The sequence below is a fragment of the Protomyctophum parallelum genome, assembly GCF_964188405.1.
Source record: "Protomyctophum parallelum genome assembly, chromosome: 19".
Lineage (NCBI taxonomy): Eukaryota > Metazoa > Chordata > Actinopteri > Myctophiformes > Myctophidae > Protomyctophum > Protomyctophum parallelum.
This window is the reverse complement of record NC_139717.1, coordinates 30,232,143-30,247,558: the sequence shown is the minus strand read 5'-3', so window position 1 is coordinate 30,247,558 and position 15,416 is coordinate 30,232,143. Positions and strand designations below refer to the sequence as shown.

The 15,416-nt window shown below is 42.4% G+C and overlaps 1 protein-coding gene across 1 annotated transcript; it reads right to left on the bottom strand.

Annotated features, from left to right (window-relative positions):
• Positions 1 to 1,929: 1,929 nt before the first annotated feature.
• Positions 1,930 to 15,336, bottom strand: rcan2 (regulator of calcineurin 2). The gene is made up of 5 exons (XM_083790928.1): positions 15,100 to 15,336; positions 13,242 to 13,458; positions 8,473 to 8,646; positions 7,769 to 7,925; positions 1,930 to 2,398 (listed from the first exon to the last, which is right to left on the bottom strand). Exons 2-5 carry the CDS (start codon positions 13,455 to 13,457, stop codon positions 2,250 to 2,252), a joined length of 696 nt encoding a protein of 231 aa, XP_083647054.1. The 5' UTR covers position 13,458; positions 15,100 to 15,336; the 3' UTR covers positions 1,930 to 2,249.
• Between the last annotated feature and the right edge of the window lie 80 nt (positions 15,337 to 15,416).

The following is a 15,416-nucleotide window of genomic DNA, read 5'->3' as shown; positions in this document are numbered from 1 at the left end:
TACATTTTCAAAACTAGTCGATCTACAAGCTCACACCGCATCACATTGCGACACGATGTAAGCTTCTTGATTGTCCAATTAATGGAAAAAAGTCATTGATGCAATTAATCACTAAGATAACCATTAGCCTTTTTTATGTTTGTTTAAAAACCTTTAAACACATTTGGTCTCTTTCCCTTTTATAACGGAGGCATATGGAATGGTCCTATAAAGTCAACAAAATGTGTGTGGGTGTGCGTATGATTGTTTGTATGCTATCTGTCTACGTATCTTGAGAACGGCTGGCAGACAAACAGGTACTCTGACTATAGAGGGTATGCGCGTGAAATCATCATCATACCTGGAAGTTATGTGGGAACGCCTACTGAGTGTCAAAAAAACGTTCTGGCCTTGACAGCCCATAAATTCAAACAGAAAAGTCCTATTTGATTACATTAAAGGAGCATTCAGTGATTTGGATGATTTGGAAAAAAACCCGGTCCGCCCCGGTAACAAGATATGCACACGCATGCAGCCATGCACTACAGTGGGGTGGCAGACACGACAGGCCAACAGCACACACACCAGGCCCGCCCCCACTCGATCATGATTGGCGGAAGGCCCCTCTCTATCCTGATTGGATGAAGGCTGGGCCACCTATAGCCAAAAACAATTAAGTGAAATCACTGAATATACTGTACCTTTAAACAATGTTAAACTCACTTAACACTCACTTTGCCACTCTATCTGCCATTCACTTCATGCATGTGCATACCCTCTATACTAGGTACAACGGATACAACAGGTATTGCATAACTGGAGGGGAATGCGTTTCCTACGGGCATCATTGCCATTGGAAATTGGTCTATAGCCATCTATCTAGAAATCTCCTAATCCCCATCTATGGAGAACCCTATTATTATTATTATTATTATTACTACTGATGGACTGGCCTGAACTCCATATTTGGTCATGGGCATGGCATATACGGGACACAGACAGACATACAGATATAGAGATCTCCATATATGGACATAAAAGGGACAGAGACGGGCAGAGGGATACAAGGGGAACTCTGACAAAGGGTAAGCCTACAACACATGTCAAGGTACTAGCTGGACTTACACATCATCTTCATTACATTTATATTTTCTTCTTCTTTCTTGTGTATTTCACAATGTATAACTTCAAAACTTTTGCTTACTTCATCTGTTTTATCCAAGTATTTCTCTTGATTTATACAGACTAGCAAGACAAGACAGACAGTTGCTGAAGAATGCATATTGAAGAACAAGTAGGCTACTCACAAACATCCAGGTTCAGTGGCTTCACTCAAGAAATGTAACCTGACTCCGCCAGATGGTGGCAGTAGTGAGTTCCTCAACGTGTGACCTCAATACTGCCGCAATCTGCGGAGTCGGGTTACAAGAAATGCACAGATCCATTAAGTTTAACGTTTTTATGCTGTGGCTCTGCAGGACACTTGCCATCTATACTGTAAGAGGGTTGGTCTCCGTTAGTCGCAATTTGCAACACTAGATTTTATAAGTGTATAAGTGTGATAAGTGTTTCCAAACTCCAACACTTAATAATCACCTGCACAGAATTTATTGACAGAAAGTAGCTTATAACATGTCTACGGTCGATTTTTATGATACAAACTATTTGCAGATTGAAAGAGGATAATTCAAGCTTGCCTTACTGCTGCAATGTTGGTGAGTTTAATGTTGTTTAATACAAGAAGATCTGACTTCTCTATTTGGATGAATGGGCTCTCAATTGAGGGTGCAACTGTAGATTCAACCCATTATAAATCTAGTGTTGCAAATTGCAGCTGTGTGTGTGTCTGTGTGTGTGTGTGTGTTCGTGTGTGTGTGTATCCGTCCATCTTGTAAACCACTTGACCCATCAGCGCCAAATGTCTTGTGCAGTGTGCACAGTGCCAATAGACCACAGAAGTGACTCCACTAACATTCTTTTACAATATTTTACAGTAAATGACAACAATGTCCACCAACTATGTCTTTCAACATTACTTGCCATTGGGATGAGCGATTGCGTCAGGACTTCGTCGCTCTATAATAAATACTAATAGTATAATGCTTTACAAACACACCAACCAGCCACCTGAAGATGCATGCTAAAACAACCCAACTAATCAACAGACTTCCTGTCAAACATGAAATAATAAAATGTCATTAAAAAAATACATTGAAGTCAGCCTGTGTGTGTGCTAGTAGATAGATAGGCAGGTGGTGATACGACACATTTCACTGAGACACGGGCCGCTCCGGACGGCGCGTCTTGATGATTCGTGGTTTGGGGCAGGTCTGTGGGGTGTCTTCCTTGTCCGTGTCACACACGTGGACCACCACACTGGGAGTGGACTCTGTCCCCGCGTGGAGCTCAAACCTCTCTCCTACAGAAAGGCAAATGGGTGGGCGTGTGCAGGTCAGTCTTTAAATTACAATCAGGTGTGAACATTTGTTGGGCATTACTACTGTATTCGTATTATTGTATTGTAAGGAAGGAGAGAGTTGAGACAGAAGGATGATGTGCAACTCTGGTCTCGTGCCAGATGTATTAATAAATAAAGATTGTTGAGCCACCAGGGTGACCTAAACTGCATATAAGCGCTAATGTACTCTAGGGGGCACTATATTACCAAGAAACAACACAGTGCTCCTGCCATTGAATAGTAGCCAATAGGCCAATAGCAAGAGGGTCCAACTTTGCTTTACTTCCCGTATCTGTGTGAGGTGGGTGGACAGTCGGACACATTATTAGGAGACAGGAAGAATGTTGGAGTCTATTCATTTCCAATGGGAGAGTGAACGTGAACACAGCTTATGATCCATTCCTTAACTCCATGGTCACTGAACTAAATACTCGACCCAATCATCACAAGGCACACAATATTTCCAAGATATTCATACTAAAATGGCTTCTTTTAGCGAGACAAATCAGGAGAAAATCTACTTTGTTATCGACCTTTCTTTATCCCAGCAACAAACTCTCGCGAGATTCCGGAGTCCGGAAGAGTCTCTCTGACCATCTGCATAATTGACGGATGACACATAGGGGCGTTTTGGCTCCATATTTAAGCTGAGAATATGTGAATATTATAACGTGAAATGAATGGAAAATAGCGAAATGTGTGTTCCAATTCCGATTTTCCATAACTGTCTTAGACTCTTGGTTGATGGGGACTGATTTGGGAAATGGGAATCATGACATCCACATGACATTGTCAGTGTTGTTGTCAGCCTGGGAGAGGGGAGCCGGGAGGGGGAGGGTGGTGGGAAACCACGCCTACTTCATTTAGGAGACCATTTGTAGGCTTTGTGTACCATTTTGCCTCCAATGAAGTTCACCCATCTTTATAAATTAATATTCTTTGATAGTAGTGTGTTGAGGTCACGGGCTGGGCAACCTTTTTGAGCACATCTTGGGCAGGGCATATGATTATTTAGTCATCTTCCACGGCTGATGTGATCACCATGCAGACAGTGCTGCTTATGCTCAGTGCTTTTGTGAGAGTTGCTAATACTCTGGTGCATGGCTAGGAGCCATAAAGAGTTATTAAATGATTCAAACCCCAAAGCCTCAATCTCACCTGTATCTTGGTACGTGTATCGCTGAGGACCTGAGGGAGTGTGCAGGGATGAATTAGTAATTAACTTTTTTCCTAGGCCTACTTATCCTTTGTAATTGTGTGTACTCAATGGGCTCAACCTGCCAGAGCAATATGGTCCTTTAATTACAGCGAAAGAAAAGGAAGTGAGTGGCAGTAATGTGGGGTACCATTTCAAAGTGCCAGGTGGATACGCTGCCATCTCCGAACTAATATTGGCTGCTGAATGTCAGCTGTGTGTGTGTGCGTCACTGTGTGCGTGCCATCGTTTCCCTCATCCCCTTCTTCTACAGTCAGTTTTCTCATTACCACGCACCCCCGACCCCCTCCAACCTTCCCCAGACCCCATTTTCCCTTCCCCACCCTAGCTCTGTCTCTCTCTTTCTCTCTCTCATCCCTTCATCTCTCCTGAGGGGGGCTATACGATCTCCTCTGCTGAGCGCCGACTGACGTCAATGCACCACTGGCTGACGTTCGTGGTCACCCAGTCAGGGAGAGGCGACCGAGAGAGAGAGAGGGAGAGGGAGAGTTTTTCCATCTTACCTCCAATTTTACAAATATTTATTTTGGTTTCCTTATTTCTTCTGTCCACCGATTTCTGTTCTATGTTGCTGACAATGTATTTTATTTGCAAAGTTTTGCATTTTAACGCACTGTAGTGTACAGTATAGTTTGAATGATTGATTGATTGGTTTATTGATTTATTGAAGGGGAGGAAGAGATGAATTGTCTTTGAATTGGTGTAACTAAATATTGAAGGATAAGATGTGTTACATATGCTACAACACGCTTGCACCCATCCACGCACGCGTGCACACACACACACACACACACACACACACACACACACACACACACACACACACACACACACACACACGTCATGCATGTGGCACATTAAAATTCCGATCACATGCACCCGGCTTTATCAGAGCTATTTTAGCCATGACTAGTGAAAAGAGGATCTGTGTGTATGTCAAGAGAGATGGAGGGAGTGAGGGGAAAATTTTAAGTACATTTTCAAGGAAACACTCCATACACACACACACACACACACACACACAGAGGAAGGCATGGTGATTTATACTTACAGTAGTTGTCTGCCAATAATATCTGATCTACAAGTCCACAACACACGTGCTATGAGCTTGTAGATAAGCTATTTTGCTTCAGTTCGCAATGAACGAGGCATGAACTTTTACTTCCTTAATGTCAACACCAGAGGGAGTTCAACAAACCATGTTCAACCCAGATTCTGCACAAACAAGGGACTAAATTATTTTCGCTCCTATGCCTCCATAATGTGGAACGCCCTACCAACCGGCCCGACCCCCTAGGCACGTTCCTGGGGGGTGTGGAGTACTTAATTGGACTATTAGAAGACAAATAGACAGTTTGCCTCCTACACTACAGAAACACGCCATTAAAAGCTTATTCCCCACGGGAGTCAGAAAAACTTTATTTTCAGAGAGAAGCCTCTCGGGTCATCTTCTTTCTCAGACCCATCATAAACAGCTTGCAATCCCATGCGATTTGGTTCTGATAGAGGAACCAGGGAACCTGTGTCAGGGATGCAATGAGAATGATAAGCATGGTTTCCCTCTGCATTTTCTAAAGATTATTTTAACAGCAAAAGAAAAGAAGGGGAAAACAACAACATGGACGGCCAGAGAATGCATCTATTACTATCTATCTACTAAAGGGGAATCCTCTGGCCAAGGTGCTACTGTACAGTACATTCACCCCCCTTTGATCTACATCACCTCCACCAGGAAACACTGTACTGTGGTCACAGCGCCAATGTAACCACATAGTTTTGTCTTGTGCATGGGAAACGTTTTCTAATTTAACGTTTTCGTTATGGGATGTTGACTCTAGGCTTCTTTGGGGGGGATCATTTTGACTTTATCATTTAGCCTGCAGCACTTGCCCTAGCCTCAGCGACCTTGCAGGCGTATGCAAAGGCTAAACTTATGTAATTTAGATAGCATATTATGTAGACATAGCATTCTATCGTGTATACTTATAGCCCCATACAGTGTTGTTTTCGTCGACTAAAACTAAGACGAAAAATGTTCGTCGACTACCTTTTTTCACTGACGAAAACTAAATGGAAACTAAATTAAAACTAAGCTATGATGACTAAAACTAAGACTAAATATATCAACAATTTCGTCATGAAATAAAAACGAGACTAAAATGTTACAAAGGGACTAGTGGACAAGAGATCCAGTATAAGTCATTTTACACATGGTTGCAAGCTGAAAATAGCCGATCTACAAGCTCACAACGCGTCGCGACGCGTTGTGAGCTTGTAGATCGGCTATTTTCAGCAAGTATAAAATCTGCCATTACGATGGCATCAAGGCCCGCCAAAACACATTTTAGTCGACTAAATCACCTGTAGATTTAGTCGACTAAAATTGCATGACATTTAGTCGACTAAAACTAGACTAACACTAATACATTCCAGGTGACTAAAATGTGACTAAAACTAAGTGAAAACTATTCAAGAGACTATGACTAAAACTAAAATAGAAATTTGCTGACAAAAACAACACTGGCCTCATAGTATAGTTATTCTACTGTTCTACTTATGATCCTGGATGACTATTTCTATTACCATGTCCATGTGTTGTTCTTGCTTACTGTGAATTGGTCTGGATTAAGAGCCTCTGCTAAATTGAAAGCAAGCAACGCTAGACATCTTCTTGGCCACTTAAACCCTATTCTGGGTGGGAACCCCTTTTGGTGTTTTACCCCCTCAGGCCGGGAACCCATTTTTGGCTTCTGTACAGTATATAGTTATGTACAGTATTCAAAAATTACAAAAAATTGATGCTGCTATAAAAATATTTGAAGTTTTTCAGAAAACTAAAGTATACAGTATTACAGTAGGGTATATTTGGCACACTTCCTTTTACAGTCTACACCAAACACTTTTCCAATCGTCTATTTTTGCTGAATGTTTGTCTATTTTTGCTGAATGTTATGGTACATGGCCAGAATAGGGTTGCTAGGCTCTATGTGGTTAATAGTTGTCTTTGTAAAGCTATTCATCATCATTTAAAGTGAAGGTTAGAGTGGCATGTTTTAGTTTGTATTCCTCTGTGTGTAGTTGTGTTACATAATCACTGCACACAGGGGAGGCTATTACGTAACCACGCTGCAAAATGATGAGTTGATTTAACACTGACCTGTGAGGGTTTCTTTTTGAGCGGTGCTATACCGCTCCAACATTTGACCGTGTGTGTGTGGGTGTCTATTTCAGCATGGTTACTGTGTCTATTACTCTATTTCAGTGACGTAACGATTACGTAATCCAAGGCACCACTCACTTCACACTGAGTGTGATTTTTACACTCTCACTCAGGATTTTGCAGTGTAAATAAAGAGGGATCAAACCAGCTGTTTTCATGCAGCACACCAAGCCCTTAAACAGCCCAGTCTGGTGTTTAATTTAGAGTATAGTACTACACGCACGCACGCACACACACACACACACACACACACACACACACACACACGTGTTCATAAGTGCTCGTAGATCAGCGGAGTGGATACATACAGAGAAGGCCATTTGTGTTTCTATATACAGTTATACACTGGCTAGATAGAGCAGGAGTTCCCAAACTCTTCCATGCCAAAGACCCCCAAATAGAGATAGTCCCCCATGAAGCCATAGCCTCTGAGGAAGCGCATAAGACATGAGACAAAAATGTCACCTACTGTATTTGGTCATCTGAAATGGTTAGGGTTAAAGTAGCCTGACCTAAGCAGAGACATTTCTGGCCTAGATGGGAGGGTCGCGCCTCAGAAAAACACGCACCCTGATTGGATCTCATCGATCTGTCCGTCACCCCCGGCCCCTCCTCTCCCCCCTAGTGCAGCGCTACGTCACATCATTTAGAGCGACGCCCACCCGGAAGGGTTGACTCCCACTTTTAGACTGGTTCAGCCCCCGGCTTTTTCCAGGCTTTCATCTTTCGCGCAGACGAAATGAAAGCCTGGGTATCGAGGCTAGGGTTAAAGCTACTTTGGCAGCATGATCCAGTGTGTGTTATTTATATTTTGACTTTAAATGTATTTTTGTGGCAGCACCTGGGATTTTATTGTTTGGATGAGCGTGCTTTCTGAACTTTTCTACTAGCTTACCTGGTCCAGGTGTGGCCATAGCGCAGAGCAGGTCATAGTTAATAAGGGGCGTGGCCTCATCAATCTCATGCCAGCCTGGTGAGGAGATGAGGAACTGTTTTGATGGCTGCGGAGGAGCCAAGTGTGGGTTGTCACCTTCTGAAGCAAGGCTCTGGACCTGAGTGTGGGAATGGAGAGAGAGAGAGAGAGAGAGAGAGAGACATTTAGCAAAGGATACTTTCATTTTCATTCATTCTTTAAGACCACTGTATTTTTAACAGTTTAGCATGTTCAAAGATATGGACTTTTGCCAGGTATGGTCATCATTATTAGTTTCATTTTCATACTCATAATGAAGAGCATACAGTACATCTTTCATTTTCTCTCAGGAGTGGATCAGTTCATAAACATTTCCCATCATTGCAGTTTTGTTTAACTTCACAGAGCACAATCCTTAAGTTGGCAGAGGTGTTACAGTAAGTGTGGTTTGTATGTAGGCTATGTTGTAATAATGTTGTAAAGTATTAATTTCTATCCATACCAGTGGGTCTTCTTGGACTATTGCCTTCTAGGACTATGCCTATCTGTAAAACATATGAATCAAGTTCCTTGACCTCTTTTGTGGGAAGCTTAACTTTAAACTAGGAGACTAAAAAGTGAATATATTGAGTGGCATTATGAGTGGCATTTCACAATGAAGGCCCTGGAAATGGATTCTGGCCTACCTGTGCGAAGTAGAGCTTGAGCTTCTTGCCTTTGAAAAAGGTCTCGTGGAGCTCTATCCTGGCGCTGGCTGCTAATTTGGGGTCACTGAAGTTGATGCGCACGCGATGGAAACTCCTGAACTGCTGGAATGTCACCTGAGAGTCATACACCAGGAACAAGGCCTCAAACATCTCCTGAAAAACATGACACATCCACATGCATGAGCCACAATCATAACTAGAACTGCACTCTGTCGAGCGCCTACTTGCACGTTGCACACAGGCCTACACACAGGCCTATTAGTGCGCAAGCAGAGCGCGCAAGTACTGTCGACCGCTACGAACTTTCAAATCTCAGCCTCTCTGTAAAACATTGAAATAAAACATTGACATAATTAATCTATCTTTCAAAATCATTTGATGGGTAAAAGGAATCTTATTGGTTACATTGTTGGTGTAATGTAATGTTGGTGACGTAATTAAGATATGTTTGGGTAACAGGTAACGTATGTATGTAATAAAAGATAGGTTTCAGATTACATACATGTATACAGACATTACCTTTGATTCACCCGAAGGCCGACACTGAAACATATCCTAATTACGTCACCATCATTGAAACATAATTAATTACGTCACCATCAACATTATATATATACAGTATATATACCTCCGAGCATACGCACATTCGTACGAGCACGACCACAGTACTTGCGCACTCTGCTTGCGCAAGTAAGGGCCGATTCATACTCCTATTTTACCGCTGTTTCGGCGCTGTAGTGCCGAAATGATTTCGGCTCGTCAGACATTTTCAGTAGCACCGAAGAGCCGACTTTAGGAGGGTACCCCCCCCCCCCCCCCCCCCGAACCTCAAATGACGTCAAATTGTAGGCTCTACAGAGCCGAACCGACTTTTATTCGGCTCTAAAATAGTATGAGTATGAATGAATGAATGAATGAATGAATGAGTATGAGTATGAATCGGCCCTAAATGAGCATTTGCGCCTGTCGTAGACATGCGCAGAGCAAGTTCAGTCAGGGAACCTCAGTCAGCGCGCCGGCCGTCAATTGGGCCACCGCAGCATCAGGCTCTCATCCACATGATTCACTCAGCCAATCACACGCTCACCCAATCTCTCATACCGGCTACTTGAACCAGAGGTTTGCATTCCTCTGCCTTCTTGCTTGCTTACTGCTGTTGTATCAGCGTGCTGCTGTCATACAACCTGCACTCAATTCTGCTTGCTTACTGCTGTTGTATCAGCGTGCTGCTGTCATACAACCTGCGCTCAATTCTGCTTGCTTACTGCTGTTGTATCAGCGTGCTGCTGTCATACAACCTGCGCTCAATTCTGCTTGCCTACTGCTGTTGTATCAGCGTGCTGCTGTCATACATCCTGCGCTCAATTCTGCTGCTGCTGCCTTTTTGTATACTGCGTGCTGCTGTATACAAAGTGCTCACCCACCTCCACCCCAGCTACCACCTGTCGTTTTGGATCTACTGTTTAGGTACGGGGGATTCAGAGTCCCTATGGTCGGGACTGATGCGCTTGACCTGAGTACCTGAAAAGCAGATCCAATACATCGCCAAACCATAATAAATATATTGCATTGATTATCTTATATTCAATAAATATATATATTACATCCTCCTTGAGTTGTCTGACTGAACTACCCATTTATTATTATATTCTGTGTGCCTGTCTGTCTGTGTCTGCCTGCCTGCCTGTCTGTACATTGTATTCTGATACAATGTACAAACAATGGAGACCCTTCTAGCAACTGGTGTCGGTTGTATATAAAGTCGTATGAATAATATATGTGTTACAGTGACCTCTGCGAGAGAGAGAGAGAGAGAGAGAGAGAGAGAGAGAGAGAGAGAGAGAGAGAAAACGCTATGGACATCATATAGCTTTATCTGTCAGACACAGATAAGTAGGCCTATAGGCGGAGAATGCTGGAGAGAGACACACTATGGTGTATATGCTATATCAGGATGTAACATACTGTAGTGTTTGCACATCTTTTCCCAACTGACTCATCTCCTCATTGACCCCTTGTGACCTCCTGTTGTGTGAAAGTGTGTTTGTCAAGTAGCTGGCTGGCTATTGTCTGACACATAGTCTAACAGATCGAGTCAGAGCCAGAGTCAGCATGCATTTATTCACAATGCTCAACATTTACAGGTGCATCAGCCAAAATAAAAATAACTGTACCTACCCACTCCCAACTCAACTTAGAATGCATTTTAAAAAGGCCCATCAGACTCAGAGTGTTAATCCAGCTTTGGGAGAGGGAAGTCGGGTGGGGAAGCTGATATTTATCACTGTACACATACTTATGTGGGAGGAGTAGGACGAAGGCTCTATACGTCCTCCCGTTGGAGGCTCCTTCATGGCGGGTGAGCCAGTAGGGTTCATCAGCAGTGGCAACAAGCCAACAACACACAGAGATGTGTACGAAGAAGAATTAAATAATAAAATCAGCTGCACTGGGTTGAGCTCGGAATCACAGATTTTGCTTTGGTATATTACAGCTGATATTTGGGGGATTCTCTCCTGATTGGATTAAATTATTATCCCAACCTGAAAATGTAGGCTACATTTGTACTAATGGGCTGAGAGATGGGGAGGCGCCTGTTGCTGCACAAAGCAGAATACCGGTATACATATTCTATAACCCCACCCCTATATTTGCCAAATCAGCGACTAGATTTGGTGTAGAGGGAAAAGGAGGCCTCTACACCAAAGTCACAATGTCATAGGATAGAGTTAATTGATATTGCTATGCTACACACGCACGCGCGCACACACACACACACACACACACACACACACACACACACACACACACACACACACACACACACACACACACACACACACACACGGTTCCAAACTTTCTTTCCAAAATGCTTTTGTTTTCGTGTAAAGCCAGTTACACTACTTAACTTGTAGGAAAGCACCCAACACAACACAGAGAGAGAATAATAGAAGAGTATTTTACTATTTTTATAAAGTTAAGCGGGTGCATGCGCTAAGCAGCAGTATGCCCCCATTCCTTCTCTTGTCATTTATCCTCCTCTTCCTGATTTCTCCTAACCTCATTGTCCATATTTGTAAAGGAATGTGTCCTACTCTCAAAATATACACACTCGTTGCCTCTCATGGAAGCATTCCCAGAGCATAGAAAGTCCAAGGGAAAATAAACTTGACAAGGGTTGTTGTACTAGTTGAAGTGATGTGGTATCTACATAGTCGAAACATAGCGTAATTCAAAATGAGAATACTAATGACAGCATGTTTTGGACTAAAGCCTGGCTAGTGGCTATTTTGGGAATGTCATTTTAAGCAAAAATAGAAAATCTCAAGCCGAGGCAGCTCCAACTCAGGTCTCACCGTCTCAGTGTCTGGAGAGCATTCTTTTATCAAACAGAATTCGCATTACGGGTGGTTGAGGAGGCACTTTCCGTTGTCCTAAACCTCTGTGCATAAGATAGCAAATATAGGGAAAGCGCATCAATACGCCTACAGACACACCTCCACCCACAAATATAGGAGTCGGCAAAATGAATAGTGGGTTGTGTGGCCGCAAGATAACGTTTACGCATAGTGGAAGCTCCTAAATGCATATTTCACAGAATATGTTTATTACTTGTGGATAAAGCATGGCATAAGATGGAGCCCATAGAGACATACACACTCGGTCAAACATTGGAGCAGTTTGGCACCGCTCAAAAGGTTTATAGCATAAAATAGGGCTTGAAGAGGAAGTGCCGTGATTACCCCCACCCCCTCCAAACCATGATCATCAGGTACTATGATTATACTAGGAGAAATATGTTTTACAAAGAAGTGTACAGAAAGTGTTAAAATTATGTTTTTATGTTGCCACACAAATCAGATGGTGATGGATGGTGATCCATCTGAACTGAAGCCGCACCCACAGCTGTTGTTGTATGATAAAGGGGGAGGGGTTAGAGGAGGGGATGATATTGTGATGTCACTATATCACTGTCATTTCGATTGGGCCTTTTGACCTGAGCCTCAATTGGGCCTTTTGAGAAACCAAAAATACACAATTCATTCATACTATTGTTTTTGTTGATTGATAATTTTGGTTAGTTGGTAGAGTTAGAAGGTTGTAATGGGTGTCTGTTGAGGATCCCGACCAGTCGACTACAGTTCTGCTGTATGTTGATCTTTTTGCTTTTTGTAATGATGGGATTCATCAGGAACACTCATTTTTGGTCATAGTCACTTGGAATGGGATCTAAAAAATCTGACTTGTTCATCTTGACACATGATCATATGTACATTCCTACATACATTATAACCATTCTCCTATATTACAATTGGCTTAAGGATGGACACGGACACACATACACACACACACACACACACACACACACACACACACACACACACACACACACACACACACACACACACACACACACACACACACACACACACACACAGTTTGAAATTGCTCACTCCTTTGCAGAAATAACCAACAAGCTGCTTTCTTCCTTGCATTTGACAAAGAATATGTGGTTCAACAGGAGGATAGATGTTGCTGCTTTTGCATTAACACAGAATAAACCTTTATTTGTTGGTTTCCTTCAGTATGCCCCAGAGAACAAAACATAACATATCTGGGAGTTGATTCCACTGGCCTGGCATAGCCTACAATTTCATCAGATGATAGGATACTCATACAGTATGTGCCATGCAGCCAGGTCAGCCATGCTCTGTCATACAATTGCAGTCCTTTTTTGGACACAATACCTTGGCATTGTGCTCCTTGAACACGGACTGATCCACGTTGCAGGCGAAGAGGGAGGTTGGCAGGTCATTGAAGTCTGTGATCGGGTGGAGCGTCTCGTCATCAGGATCTCCCACAGTGCTTTGCAGAACCACAAGCTCCTCATTTCCCAGAAAGTAGACTCTTTGGTAGAATCTTCTAGTTCCTCTCAGGCCGAGAAAAGAACTTTCTTTCTTCATGCTATAAAAGGGGAGAGAGAGAGGTATGTGCACATTCTGGAATGATATCCTTTATGTATCCTTCGTTAGATAATTATTTGCCCCCAGTATTGTTATGCCAATTACTTTAATCCTCATCCTATAGCCCTTTCCTTAACCATAACCGTGGTCCAAGAGTAAAGGACTGTATGGACTATACTGTATGGTCAACCATAGAAAGATTGACATACTGTACACCAGTTGCATCTCTGATCTGAAATGACTCCTTGAATGTCATTTCCACTTAATTCACATGGAAAGTTTCCATTTTTGGAAAGTTTCCATCACAGCCACCCACCGCCACCACTCAGTGGAATGCTTTGCCTACAGATGTGAAATCCTTGCATTCCATAGGTTCAAAGTAGATTTTTTTTATTAGGACTTTTTGTGTTTGCGCTGTTGTTCTGTCTTTGTTTTGGTTGTTAAATGTTTTTGAATGACCACAATGGAAACAAGCTTTGGTTTTGTGTTTTGATCCACGTTGGTGTTTTATTGCGGAACATGGTCTTTTATTGATGCAAAAAAAATGTTTCTATTCTATTCAATATGGGATAACCAATGTTATAACCCTATTCGTTCAGTGGACATATCATATCCTATAATCGTATAAATGTCCAAATGTCATCTGACTCTGACAAATTGGTACCATGAGGCACAGAAAGGAACTGAGGAGGTGGAGAGAACCAACATATTCTGGTAGGGGTGATGTGAGAGGTAGCCTACTGTAGAGTGAGGATGTATTTTTTCCTTCTTAATAGTGACATGCGGAAACAGTCCGTCTGGTATCCTATCACATCTGCACCTTATCTGTGTTGATTTGGATGTTGTAGGTGCTTTCAGGTGCTTTTCAGTCACACCTACTGTAGCCAGTGGCTGAGCAGGTTTGTTTTAGATACCAACAGGTTGCTAACCAGAGGCTATGTAAAAGGCAAAAGCTGTAGATAAAGCTCTGCAAACAAAATGAGCAAAACAACAATTACAGTGGGAGTAGATTTACCCCCTTGTAGGCTAGCTCAGCCAGATAGACAATAACCTAATCCCAGTGTCCTGGCCCTGCATGGGTTGCATCTTGGTTGCATCTTCTCTTTTAGAACAACATTCTATCATCTCACAATGCACAACATTTCCCCATTGCTTAGTGGTCTAAAAAACATTAGCCTCTTACGCTAAAGAGACAAAAGTTCCATATAGTTCTGCGAAAATATCACTCATTCATAAGGCTACATTATATAGATATATGTGACTTATTTATTTTTTAATAGAAATGTAGATAGATAGATTGATACAGTAGATAGATAATATTGTATTATTTAGGCTACATGTACCATGTAATTTAATTTACACTATATGTAAATCTTCAAAACGCTTTCATGTCGTTAGCAGTGTTTACTACCGTTACCTGGCTGCAGCAGCAGCCAAAAGCCCAATTAAAAGGAAAATACATGCAGGTGGTGACTGTGGTCAGTCAATCCATCACTTTTTATGACTTGCCTATTATAATCTCGCTGCCATAACCATTCACTATGATGATAGGCTAATCATCATTCTGCCTTTGATTGTCTCATAAAGGCCTACTGTATTTTAAGTATTTTCTGAGAGTGTGGAGACCGGATCCATTCCTCACCTGCGCGATATAAAAGTGATGTGACGAAGCTAGGTGATGTCTCGATGCTCCACTTCGTCTCTTAGTCCGTTCTGTAATTTATTTACGGAGCTCGATCGCTTTCTTTGAGAATCAACTTTGGCATTCCAGCTGGGACAGAGCGTCTAATCCATATGGATATAACAGTTTGACGTTTCAGCTTTCATGACACAGTTTGAGTGTCCACTCCAATTATGACCGACCAGGGTTTACAAACGATATTTGTTTCTCCCAATGATGAAAGCCTCAGATCGCAGGGGGGGGAGACGTGTCTTCGGAACCAATAGTAATTCTGCTGC